The sequence below is a fragment of the Psammomys obesus genome, unplaced genomic scaffold, assembly GCF_907164565.1.
Source record: "Psammomys obesus unplaced genomic scaffold, mPsaObe1.curated_primary_1811, whole genome shotgun sequence".
Lineage (NCBI taxonomy): Eukaryota > Metazoa > Chordata > Mammalia > Rodentia > Muridae > Psammomys > Psammomys obesus.
The window spans coordinates 597978-611492 of record NW_026596415.1 but is presented as its reverse complement, the minus strand read 5'-3'; the positions used below and the strand labels follow the sequence as shown (position 1 = coordinate 611492).

The 13515-nt window shown below is 42.2% G+C and overlaps 1 protein-coding gene across 5 annotated transcripts in view; it reads right to left on the bottom strand.

Annotated features, from left to right (window-relative positions):
* The window catches only part of Pdxdc1 (pyridoxal dependent decarboxylase domain containing 1), a 63067-nt gene extending 55849 nt beyond the window's left edge, over positions 1-7218 (bottom strand). For 2 of the 5 annotated variants that reach the window (XM_055597735.1, XM_055597736.1), the window contains exon 1: positions 7011-7218. In XM_055597735.1, the coding sequence (XP_055453710.1) occupies positions 7011-7031 (21 nt within the window). In that variant the 5' untranslated portion in view covers positions 7032-7218. Of the gene's footprint in view, positions 1-5185; positions 5316-6618; positions 6628-7010 lie in introns of those variants that run through there. The other 3 variants (XM_055597739.1, XM_055597738.1, XM_055597737.1) reach the window with 3 other exon arrangements.
* Between the last annotated feature and the right edge of the window lie 6297 nt (positions 7219-13515).

The window sequence follows — 13515 nt, the reverse complement described above, 5'->3', positions numbered from 1 at the left end:
AATAATAAAGAATTAACAGTGGCATATTATCTCTAAAATAACAAAATGAGTACCAGATGGGGTAGCACATACTAAAAATCCTAGCAAATTGGGAGATGCAAAACCAGTCCAGGGTACACAGCAAGTTTGAGGTCAGCCTAGGCTACTTGAGATCCTACAACAAACAAACAAATGCTGAAATTTCTCAGCAGATAAAGGTGCTTACCACCAAGCCTTACATGACAACCTGAGTTCTATCTCTGGACCCATCACAGAAGAAAGAGAAAACTCACTCTCACAAGTTTTCTTCTGACCTCTACGAGCATATCATGGCACAAGCCCCCTATTGCCCTCGACATAATTAAAAGAACAACAACAAAAACAACTTTTAAGATTTCAAGTATCATTTAAAAAGAAAAAAGAGGCTTAAGTTTAAGAGTTACTTGTGCTTGTTTGTTCTTGGAAAGATCCTGAGTTCAAAACCCAGCACCCACATCAATTGCCTTTAACTCTAGAGCTCCAGGTTTCTGATGCCTTCTTCTGTTACCTGTACATGAGGTGTACACACGCACACACACACACACACTTTTAAAAAGTAAATAATAAAATAAGATGAATTCTGAGAAGAAAACAATGTAAGGCAAAAGTATAAATTAAAAATCTACATTACAAAAAATCTACATTATATTTACAATTAAACTCTAGAACAACATAATTCTGAATTAAAAATTTTATCTAAAATGTCTCTTTGTAAACCAGATATAATGGTGCACACTGCACAAGCCTGATGACCTGAGTTCTATCCCTGGACTCTACAGTGGAAGGAGACAATAAACTTCAGAAAGTTCATATTAGTGCTGTGGCATACCTGCATGTACTCTCTCACACATACACCATACACAATAACAGTAATAATCCCAAACAAAAACAATCTTTAAAACACATTAAAAACACCCACTTCTTCAACACTCTTAACTGGCCATCTACTTCATTTTTTGTTTGTTTATTTCTATACTACTTCCTACTCCTCCTCCTTAAACAGTGACCTATTTAAAACTGTACACTAGTAGACTATTGTGATGTGCATTCCTATAATCTCAGCACATGGAAGGTTAGGAAAAGTATAGTCTAAAACCTACTTGGACTACAATGCAAGATTTCATCTCAAAAAAAAAAAAAAGCAAACAAAGTAAAAATACCTTTCATTATAACCATAACTAATAAGAATGAACAAATGAACAGATTTCTGCTTTAAGTAAAAACCTACAACATTCAATGTCGGCTATAATGATAATTCACAAGTGTAACTATAACATCAGGACTTGGGGATGGGGTGGAAGAACACCAAAAGCCTTATCACTAACACCTCCACCACTATCCTGAATAAATCAGAATCACCAAGGCCATCTGGTAATTACTTGTATATGTGCTTCTTTGTTTGTTGAGACAGGTTCTACATAGCTCTCTCTGTCCTGGAACTCACTATATAGACCAGACTGGCTTCAAGCTCACAGAGATCCATCCATCTGCCTCTGACATCCAAGTGCTGGGATTAAAGGCATACACTACCATGCACAGCCAAGGCAATACATTTTAAGGACCAGAACTGAAAGATAGCAATACAGCAAATCCCATCCAACAAGTAACCATTTACTGTCGTACCTACTGTGTACCTGTACACAAAATCCTCACTTTTGGTGAGGACTGACCTTTTTGGTCAGTCATTATATCTATATAGAAGTCCTTCTACAATATGTGAGAGAGTGGACTCTGCCTCAGTACACATAGAAACCAATCGTTTTAAATGTGTCTCATTGGGAACTTTTTCTTGTGCATTAAAAAACATTTTTAAAAGATTTACTATTTTTTATTTATGTGTATGTGTGTAAGACTTTGTGGATTTAAAAGTACAACAAGCATATAGATACCTTTGGAAGCCAGAAGGTGTTGGTCAGATGCCTGGAACTGGAGTTACAAGCAGTTGTGAGCCACATTACATTAAGTGCTAGGAGCCAAACCCTGGTCTTCTATAAGGGTAGTGAGCACTCTTAACCACTAAAGCCTTCTCTCCAGCCCTTTTATCATACTTTCTGAAGGCAGACATAAAAGTTCCAGCTATCAATAATGATCAGGATGTTCTACTCATCCAGCAATTGTTCCTCTTTATAAGCTTCTAACAGAACATAATAACTTCTTTTTCAAAATGAGACTCAAAAATATAAATGTATAGGTAAAGACAAGAACAAAAAATGGGGGCCAAACTAAGGACCATTCATGGAGATAACCCCTGCACAGATGTGGCCATGGCAGTTCAGTGTCCAAGTGGGTTCCATAGTAATGGGAACAGGGACTGTCTCTGACATGAACTGACTGGCCTGCTCTTTAATCACCTCCCCCTCAGGGGGGTGCAGCCTTACCAGGCCACAGAGGAAGACAATGCAGCCACTCCAGATGAGACCTGACAGACTAGGATCAGAAGGAAGGGGAGGAAGACCTCCCTTATCAGTGGACTGGAGAAGGGGCATGGGTGGAGAAGAGGGAGGAGGGTGAGATTGGGAAGGAGCTACAGGTGAAATACAAAGTGAATAAACTGTAAGTAATAAAAATTTAAAAAAATAACATTGGAGAAGTGGGAGGGAGGGAGGGTGGAACTGGGAGGGGACAAGGGAGGGGGCTACAGCTGCAATACAAAGTGAAAAAAATGTAATTAGTAAAAAAAATAAATAAATTTAAAAAGGGGGGGGGGGGCAATGACACAGCTCAGAGTGCTTACCTAGTACCTACAAGTCCCCAGTACTATACAAAGCTATGTGTGATGGCACATGCTTGCAATCCCAGCATTCGGGAGTTGAATATATGAGTTCAAGGTAATCCTTGATACACAGTGAAAACCTATCTCAAAGACAAACAAAACAAAACAAAAACCCAAAGACATGGGCTTAGGTAAAAACGAGAATTGAGTTGCCTCTTTCAAAGACAAGAAGCTCTAAAAGGTACTGTATTGGTGATTAAAATGGTCTAGCCCTCTGACGCTCTATAGGGTAGCCATAAATATATACAGCTGTTGAACACTAAGAATGTGGTTAGTACATAAGGAAATAAACTGTTGATTCTGCTTAATTTCAGGACATCTAAATGTAAGTTGGCAAGTGTTAACTAGTGGCTCCCTAACTGATCAGTAGCTCTGGGTTGTCTGATTTCTAACCAGAGGCAATTCTTCCCACCCCATCTGGAGCCATTTTTTAATTGTCACAGCTGGGAGTGTACTGCTAGAATACAGTGGATGAAGGCCAAGAATTCTGTTAAACATGTTGCATTGACATGAACTTCCCACATAGAAGAATCAGTTGACACAAATATCAGCAATTGAAAAGCTTAAGAAACTTTCCTGAGTTTGTTCAAGGATGGAGTTAAAGGAAACACAAAACAAATTGCAGCACACCTTGTCTAAGCAGATTATCCAGGAATAATGACATTTTTTGATTCACTATGAAAAGGTTTAAAGCAGCAAGATATTACTGAAAAGTGCATGTGGTGAATAACTGAATATGGTCCCTTATGGCCACAATAACTACTTCCTGTGCTAGTACTAACTTCAATATTAACCTAATACTAAAACTATATATTATCCAGGATCTTGTTTTCTGTTTTCTTTTTTATTTATGTGTGCATGTGTGTGTGCATGCCAATTCTGTGCAAATACATTCTGAAGCCAGATGTCAGATCCCCTGAAGCTGAGTTACAGGTGATTAGGGCCACCTTGGATCCTCTGAAGGAGCAGTTCATAGTCATAATCACTAAGCCATCTCTCTAGCTCCAGAACCCTGTTTCTTACACGTTGAACGTAAGATGCTAGAGGATACCTACCCACTTAAATTTTTTTTCAGATTTATTTTATATGTTATGGGTGTTCTGCTTGCATGTCTGTCTGTGCACCACATGCATGTCTGGTGCCTAAGGAGGCCAGAAGAGGGTATTGGATCCATCCCACGGAGCTGGAGGTTCGGACAGTTGTGAGCTGCCATGTAAGTGCTGGGAATTGACCTGGGTTCTCTGAAAGCAACAAACGCTCTTAAACACTAAACCATCTTTCTGGCCACATTACTCAGTTTCTTCCCACCCTCTCTGCAGATTTACTAACAAAGAACTATTCTCAGAGGAAAGATCAACTCAGTTCTTCCCAATCCCTCTTTCTACTCTCTTAGTTTGAATTTCTCATCCTTTCAATTAGTCTATCTGGTGTGGAGTCATCACTCATTTCAGATACCACTGTGAAAGAAACCTAAATAAATAAATGGAAAAAATTAAGGCAAAGAAAGTGACTGTGATGTCATATTTGCAAGTCTGCATATCACCTCAAGAAAAAAAAAGCAGAGCTACATTGTTATAAGTTGACTAAGAGACATGTACAGAGCGATTCTACTGAGTAAAGATCACATACTACAGCCTATGTCAGTTTCTCAACCTTCCCTCTAATGCAGTTCCTCATGTTGTGGTGACCCCCAAGCATAAAATTATTTTGTTGCTTCTTCATAACTATAAGTTTGCTGTTATAAATACTAATGTAAATATCTGATATGCAGAATATCTGATATGCAACTCTTGTGTGGTCACAACTCACAGTTTGAGAAGCACTGTTCCAGAAGAAGAGATATTGAAGTTTCAGAGAATGATTATCAAATAACACTGTGGTTCTATAAATTATGCATGGATCAGATAAAGTGGGATCATTCAGGAATTACTCAAATAGTTCTCAAACTTATATTAGAAATGTAGAATCTAGCCCAAATTAGCCTATTCCTCAAAGAAACTGGAGCAATGAACATAATTCCATGTTTCAGTTCAATTTAAACTATTTCTCAGAACACAAAGTCATCTAAATTCATATGACATGAAAACCTTTTCTGTCCATTTATTATTAACAGACATTATTCACTATACTTAAAGTTCTCTATTACTTCATGGAATATAAAAATAGAAGCCCTAGCCTTTTTTTTTTTTTTTTTTTTTTTGAAACAGGGTTTCTCTGTGTAGCCCTGGCTGTCCTGGAACTCACTCTGTAGCCCAAACTGGCCTCAAACTCAGAAATCTGGCCGCCTCTGCCTCCTGAGTGCTGGGATAAAAGGCGTGCACCGCGTGCACCACCACCACCACCACCACCACCACCACCACCCAAATGAGCCCTAGCTTTTAAAATAAAACTTACATTTATAATTTTCACACTGGCCTAAGGCATCAACTTTCAGCCCACATATTAATTCCTCAAAGTTCACTGCAATTTAAGTTCCATCCTTAAGTATGTTGACGTTTTAGTGCCTCTTCAGATTTTCTTTGGAGGGTTTAAAATATTTAACATCACTTTAGTACCATTTACAGTAGGGTTTCTACCCACTTTCAGTTTTCAGATATTCTCAGAGGAAAGATCATCTCAGCTCTTTCAGGTTTCTAGGGGAAGACATAAAGCCTTATTGAGAAATGGTTGGAACATTAGCAGCGTCGTTCAGTATTCAACTACTGGAGTTATACATATGCTGTCAACCAGTTTTCTCAGCTTCTGCATTGCTGATATTTCTCTGTCCTGTGCAACAGAGGACAGCATCCTTGATTGCTTCTTACGAGGTCCCAGCAGCAACTCCCTTGTACTCCCGGTACTCGAGTCTAAAACATCGGCAGAAAAATCTCAAATGTCCCTAGGGAACAAACCTAACTCAGAGTGGCGAATCACCAATCCTGAGTGAAACTCTTGGTACCAAAAAGTAGACACTATGCCAAGGGGGGAAAAAAAATGTATCTTCGTCCCTGATTGCTTTCCACCCAAATTATGCTAAACAGTTGAGAAGCAAGATATTGCCACCATGTACACATGAAGACATCTGGCTTAATTACTGCCTTCAACTCTCCAGTGACATGAACACAACTACAGCAGCTGCTTCTTTGGAAAAGGAATTCCAAGCCAGGCATGATATTACGGCCCAGTCCTGTAATATCACCAGTTTGGAAGGCAGAGGCAGGAGGATCACTTTAAGTTTGAGGTCATCGTCTATAGTGAGTTACAGACTAGCCAGGGTTGGTGGGGGTGGGGGGATAGAGAGAGAGGAATATTTAAAAACAGAGAAGGGGGGAGTTGCAGGGAGGAAGAATTTATTACACCTGTAGGAAAAACTAAATTTACATCACATCAGATAAGCAGAATTTCAAGAAAGGACAGAAGACAGAATGTTAAGCACTGAAAGCAGGTTCCATGAAGAAACCCAAGCACCTGTTCTCAATTGCTCGCCTTTAGATGGGAACAATCAGAATCTATTTAACACGCCAGGGCAGTCAGCCAGGTCCACCGGGGTGCTGTTGCCCCCGGGGTGAGCAGGATTCGACGCTGGTTCCCGTGGAATTGGGGCTGACCTGAAGGCCTCTCGTGATTCTCATAAAGAAGAACCCAAGACGTTGTAAAACCAGCTGGGACTGCCCCTCCCCGAAATAAACTCACCATTTACGGAATACCCACCCCTTTTCTGAATCCTAGGGGTTCTGGCCCGGATTCGCAAGCGACAGCATCGGAATCACGTGGGGAAACTTGTTAAACTCAACCGAGTTCCCGCCCACCACAGCTTCAGACCCAAGGCTGCAAATCCGTATTTTTACCAAGGTCCCCAGGTGATTCCTACGCCCTCCAAAGTTCTCAATTTGTCTCCTATCTTGAAAAACACTGGACATCTGTGGCCTTTGCAGTGGGCTCCGCAACAACTAGGGCTCCTTCCCGTGAGTTTCTGGGGCCCACACCGATTGCGCCTGTCATCCCACAGGACCAGCGCGGGTTCAGGCCAGGCCCCAAGCCAAGCCTCAGCGAAGCCAGGCCGGCTCCCACAGCGCCCAGCCCACCTCCCTCAGCCACCGAGCCCCGTGACGTGGCCAGGCGCGGGCCGGACGCCCTCCTTCGGCGAGCCTCCTTAGCACCCGGACGCCCTTTTCCACGGAAAACAGTCGCCCGGAGGCGGAGACCGATCCCGCAGCGCCGCCGATTCCTCCGTACCGACCTTCTCCAGGGACGCGTCCATGGCTGAGGTGTCCCGCGATGTTCCCGCGGCGCCGGGCTCTACTTCCGCCTCCCGCGGCCCGCAGCGGTTTCCACGCTGGCAGCGCTGACGTCCCCCGCACCCGCAGCCGGCGGGGCGGAGAGGAGGAGGAGCAGGCCCGCGGCGCGGCCGGCAGGGACCCTGCGGCTTACGAAGGGCGGGGCGAGACCTGCCGGGCTGGGCGGGGCCTCCCCGCCCTCCGTTGTCGGGCGTCTCGCCGGCCGGTCCTAACGCTGCCGGGTGGGGAGACCGGGTGTATAGGGTGGGCCAAACTCAACCTTTACATAAGCCTGGCGTGACCCTCGAGGTAGAACTGTAATAACCACTTGCGATATCCACCAGGGAAAATAGTAGCGACTCATGTGCATTCCCAGAGCCAGGCTTCCAAGTCCTCCGTTGTCAACACCCGTCAGGAATGGAATGGTCCGTCTACCTCCTAAACCTGAGGCCAGCGCCCGCTCCTGCGCTTGCGCGGGATGAAGACTGTTGAGCGTTCCAAGATTTTGTTGTTGTTGTTGGGCTGGGTCGTTGCCTATGTTCTTCAGTAGCTGCTGGTTTGGAGGAGATACCGGCCGGAACTGAATGTATTTCTGTCAGCTTTTCCGTCAGAAATCCAGATAGAAATGAATTTGAGACCGCTGGTCTGGCGTCCTCCCTCATGTCATAATGATGGCTTGTCGGGGGATGGGTAATAGGTCTGTTGCCGTTCCATTTTATATCACAGCAGCCTTTTGATCATTATTATCCGTGTTAGGGCTCTCTCCTCTGCACCCCCGCTAGGTGGGGGTGGTGCATTTTTACTGAGTAGGAGTGGGCATGATTTGTTCCCTACTTCGCTCTGACTACTGATGGTTAACTGAAATGGGATATATCGCTGTTGGGGTCACCGAAAACTTCCTGGCCAGAAGACTGATGATGCTAAAAACCACACACACACACACAAAATGCGTCGCCTATCAAGCTTGGGTCACCTTGTCACTGTAATTAACTGGCCTGCTTGTGTTAATAAAAACATCTAGCAAAGAATTTGTGTGTGCTGCTTTAGAGTGGGAAAACCAGTAACTCTCCAAAGAACTGGGGGGGGGGGGGGGGAGGAAGGAATAATGAAATGGTACCTCTCAAAGACTGAAGGTTGAATATGCTCCTGCTTGAACAAAACAACGTGTTATGAAAATTTCCAAACATTTAGAAAAAGTGAACTGCAGTGTGCCCACTAGCTAGATTACACAGTTACCATTTCTTATATTTGTTTTAATCACATATAGATTCAGATAACTACCCATCAATATATTAGAGACTAATATTATTGTTAGTTTTTAGGCAGAGGCACAAGACTCAGCCCCCATGAGTTGGGGGCCCGTCTAGGATACATACCAATTCCAAACCAGTCACACTACTTTTCTGAGACCCTGAATCCAAACGAAGGGGTCAGCTGGTAAAAGTGCTTGCAACCAATTCTAATGACCTGAGTTTGATCCCTGGAACCTATGTGATGGATACGGAGAACCAACTCCTGCGAGTTGTCCTCTGACTGGCATGTGCATGCCCAGACATTCAAATATTTTTAAACTATATTATAACAACAAAAACTGCATAGGCTGTAGAGATGGCTTAGGAGGTAAAGGCCTCTACCACTAAGCCTGGACTTGAGTTTGATCCCTGAGACTCACATGGTTGAAAGAGAACCAACTCTGAAGTTGTTCTCTGACTTCCACATGTGGACAATGGCACACACGCACACACATAAGAGCACTCAAAAAAATGTATGAAAATTTTTAAAAAAGAAGCTCATAAGTGTAAAGTTACCTCTAAGTATTTCTGGATTCTTTTAAAAAGTAGATTCAAACCAGGCCTGGTGACACATGCCTTTAATCCCAGCACTTAGGAGGCAAAGGCAGGTGGAACTCTGTGAGCTCCAAGCCAGCTCCTGATACACATACAGGAACCTAGCCTCAAAAAAACAACCAACAACCCCCCCCCCAAATATATATTCAATCTCTACCGACATATATGATGAACTTTTTGCATCATTAGTATTAAGTAAGATAGGGTCTCATTATGTAGCCCTGGCTGTCCTGCTAGTCATTGTAAAGACCAGCCTGCCTTGAACTTGAAGCAATCCTCTTATTTCCCAAGTGCGAGGATTATAAGTGGGAACCATCATACTGAATTAAGACTTTTCCTGAGAGCTGGAGAGCTGAAGAGATGGCAGTTAAGAGCACCTTAATTCAATTCCCAGCACCCACATGGTAGCTCACAACTATCTGTATCTCTAGTCTTGGGGTGCCATGCACATACAAGTAGACAAAACACTCATTCTCACAAAAATAATAATAAAAATTATTATTGTTTTGCCAGGGGTTTTATTTGTTTTTGAGACAAGGTCTTTCTATGTAACCCACACTAGCCTCAAACTCACAGCATTAGTCCTGCCTCAGCCTCTCAAGGGCTGGCATTAGAAACATGCACTACAATGCTCACCTACACAACTTTAAATGTAGTATTTAGACATAAAGAAACCACTAGAAGAAATAAAATTAAGTAACAAAATCAGAAATCGGAGCTGATAGGAGTGATAGTGTAAATGACAAGTTTTCAGTAGTTTCTAAATTAAGGACCATGTCTAGCAGTTCTAGTGAACATCTGTAGTCCCAGAAATTGGGAGGCAGAGGCAGGAGAATGAGATGTGAGGCAGAGACAAGAGAATCCACCAGCATCTTGTGGGCACTGAAAGCCTCAGCAGAAAAACAAAAACAAGGGAACCCTGCCTCAACAAAGCAAGAAATGACTCCCCAAAATTGTCCTATGCACATTCTGGCACAGGTGTGTGACCCTCCCCCAAATAGATAAATAAATTCACTAAAAAATAGATTCCAACATTTTAAAAATCACAGTGAACAATTTCAGAGATAACTGAAGTAAAGAACAGCACTTAGAAATAGCAGCCCTGAGAGTACTTGTGCCTTAGCTTGCTTCCATAGGACTAACACAGGATTTAAAGAAATGAATGACCAAACACGACCATGCTTTACTGTTAAAATACAGGCAAAACAAATGAATTATCAGTCAGGCATGTTTTCTAATACCTTGTCCCAGCACTTTTTAGGCTGGAGCAGGAGGTTTGTGCTTTCAAAGCTAGCCTTCAATTTAGAGTGAGGATTTGTCAAAAAATTAAAATAAAGAGCAGTGGTACCTGCCTCTACTCCTATAACCCCACTGCGTTGGTAGAAATCAGGGTTTGAGAATGATACTAGCTACATGTTGTTGTTATAATGAAAGAAAATCCCAACTGTTCAATTTTACCAATGAAGACTCAGGAGCTAGCGGTGCTGGGGTTAAAGCCTACTAACTCAGAGAGACAGAGAAAGAACTGATCTTCCTACCCAGTTCACTTCCCAAAGGAAAAAGCCAAAATGCCAAAAAGTCAAAAAGCCAAAAGCCCAAGGCCAAAAACTTGCTAGCTCACCCAACAGCCAAAAGCTCAATGCCAAAGGGCTCTTTCTTCTCCACATGGTCTTAGATACTCTTCTTTCAAAGTTCCTCCTTTCTACTTAATCCTCGTCATCTGGTTTCTTGCTCTGCCTCTTGATCTAGGGTTAACTTTATTAAATCCTGTGTACGGAAAGTTCTTGGATTAAAGGTGTGTGTTAGGGCTGAACCACACCAAACAAGAATCATGTTTTACAGTTTACAATCTTGGGCTCACAAGGATCAAATATTCTGCAATATCATGTGAGTTCTGGGCTCATAACACTCTGTCAGGGAGGAAGCTTCCAGGTCATTTTCAGCTTGATTCCTTGAAGTCCTGTGTCTAAAGTGTGTGGTACCTTTAGCAATAAACTCTTACCTTCAAGTTCTGGGAGGCAATCAAGGGCAATGACAATGCCCTGTAGAGTTTTAGGGGTCTCTTAGATACCCCTGACTGGCAACTCAAAGGACATTTTTCTTTCCTGGCACTGGGGTTTCTTTAGATAATTTATGACTCCAGATGGCAGCATCATCTTTTTAAAAGATCCTTGGTGTTATTTTTTTTAACCAAAGAGGTAAAAGACCCCTACAATGAAAATTTTATATTTCTAAAGAAAGAAATCGAGGAAGATAGACATAAAAATAAAAATATCATATCACTCATATGAAGTACAGAAGGCCCTGGAATAGTGTTGGAGTTTTATTTAGTTACATCAAGTTATATAACAGAGCTATCATCCTAATGCTCATTCTGTTGCTATAACAAAGACCATGGTCAAAAGCAATTTAAGGGAGAAAGGATTTCTTTAATCTTTTATCTTACAACCAAGGCAGGAACCTGGATGCTCAAATTAAAGCAGAGGCCATGGAGGAATGCTTCACTACCTCAGCCTGCTTTTTTTTTTTTGGGGGGGGGGGAGGAATTTTTTTTAATATTGGTGTTCTTCATGTATGTCTGTTCGAGGGTGTCAGATCTCCTGCAACTGTAATTACACAGACAGTTGTGCCATGTGGTTGCTGGGAATTGAACTTGGGTCCTTTGAAAGAACAGCCAGTGCTCTTAACTGCTGAGTCATCTCTCCAGCCCCCTCAGCCTGCTTTTTAATACCACTCAGGACTACCTTCACAGGGGTGGCATTGCCCATAGTGGGCTAGGCCCTCCTGCATCAATCATTAATTTAAAAAATGTCTCATAGGGCTAGAAAGATGGCTCAGCATTTAGGAGCAGAGAACCTGGGCTAGAGTCCCATCACCCACATGGTATCTCACAACTATTGATAATTCAAGTTCCATAAGACTCCAAATGCCCTTTTCTTGCCTTTTGGGCATCAGGTAAGCATGTGTAGACAAGATATTCACACACATAAAAATAAATCTGAAAAAAAAAAGTACCCCACAGACTTGTCTACAGGTACTCTGATGGAGGTGATTTCTCAGTTAAGGTTCCATTTTCCCAGATGATTAGCTTGTGTCAAGTTGACAAATGAAACAAAAACCAACTAGGCAGCACATCTATACTAGCAAAAACAGCATGGCACAAAAGCAGACATATGGATCCATGGAACAAAACGGAAACCCCAGTCTAAGTGTAAGTAATTACCTGCATCTGATACTTGACAAAGATGCCAACAATACACACTAGAGGAAAGACAGCATCTTTAATAAGTTGTGTTGGGAAAACTGGGTGTCCATATGCAAAAGAATGAAATTAGACCCATATATATCACCCTGCACAAAATTCAACTTCAAATAAATCAAATATCTTTGTGTAAAATCTGAAGAGGCATTACTCTATAACACAGGTACAGAAAAGGACTTTCTGTTTGTTTTTTGTTCGTTTGTTTTGTTTTGTTTTGAGACAGGGTTTCTCTTGTAGCTTTGGCTGTCCTGGACTCACTTTGTAAACCACGCTTCAAACTCACAGCTATCTGCCTGCCTCTACCGCTCTGAGCGCCAGGCTTAACGCAGTGCACCACCACGCCCAGCTTAGGACTTTCTGAATAGGACTCCATTTGCTCAGGAATTAAGGTCAATAGTTGATCATCATAAAACCAAAAAGCTTTAGTACAGACTTTCTGTATATGATACTGGTTCTGAATTGATGGTAATTCCAGGAGACCCCAGGAAACACTGTAGCTCTTCAGTTTAAGTAGGCACTTATGGAGCTCAGATGATTAATAGAGTTTTGGCTGAAGTTTGACTCACTATGGGTCCAGTGGATCCTGGAATTGTGGTTATTTCTCTAGTTCCAGAATGTATAAGTAGAATAGATATACTTAGAAGTTGGCAGAATTTTTACATTGGTTCTCTCACCTGTGGAGTGAGGGCTGCGAGGGTTGGAAAGGCCAAATGAAAGCCACTGAAGTCGCCTTTGCAAGGGCAAGTAGTAAACAAAAATAATATTGCATCCCTTGAGGAAGTGCAGAATTTAATGCCGCCCTCAAGGACTTGAAAGATGCAAACGTGGTGGTTCATACACTTCTCTTTAATTCTCCTGCCTGGTAAACAGAGAAGATAGACGGATAGAGGAGAATGATAGGTGACAACTGAAAACTTAAACAAGCAGTGACTGGCTGTAGCTGTGGTGTCCTTTCTTGAGGAGATTAGCACATTTCTTTATTTAGCAAATGCTTCCACAGGTTTACCTCAAGTATCAACCCTCCAGTCTTGTGTCATAACTTAGTTCAAAGGGATCTTGATCAGCTGTCTCTTCCAAAAAATTATCACACCGGCCCACTATTTTGATGACATTGTGGTAATTTGACCATATAAGTAGAGGGAAACAGCCACTTCGGAGTTGTTGGAAAGGCATATATGCATCAGAGGATAGGAAATAAATCCAAACAAAATCCAAGAGCCTTATTTGGATTATGGAGACAGCATATTCCTCACTTGAGTATGTTACTCTGGCCCACATACCAAGTGACTCAGAAAGCTGCTGGCTTTGTGTCCTAGTTAGGGTTTTTGTTGCTGTGGAAGAGATACCATGACCAAAGCA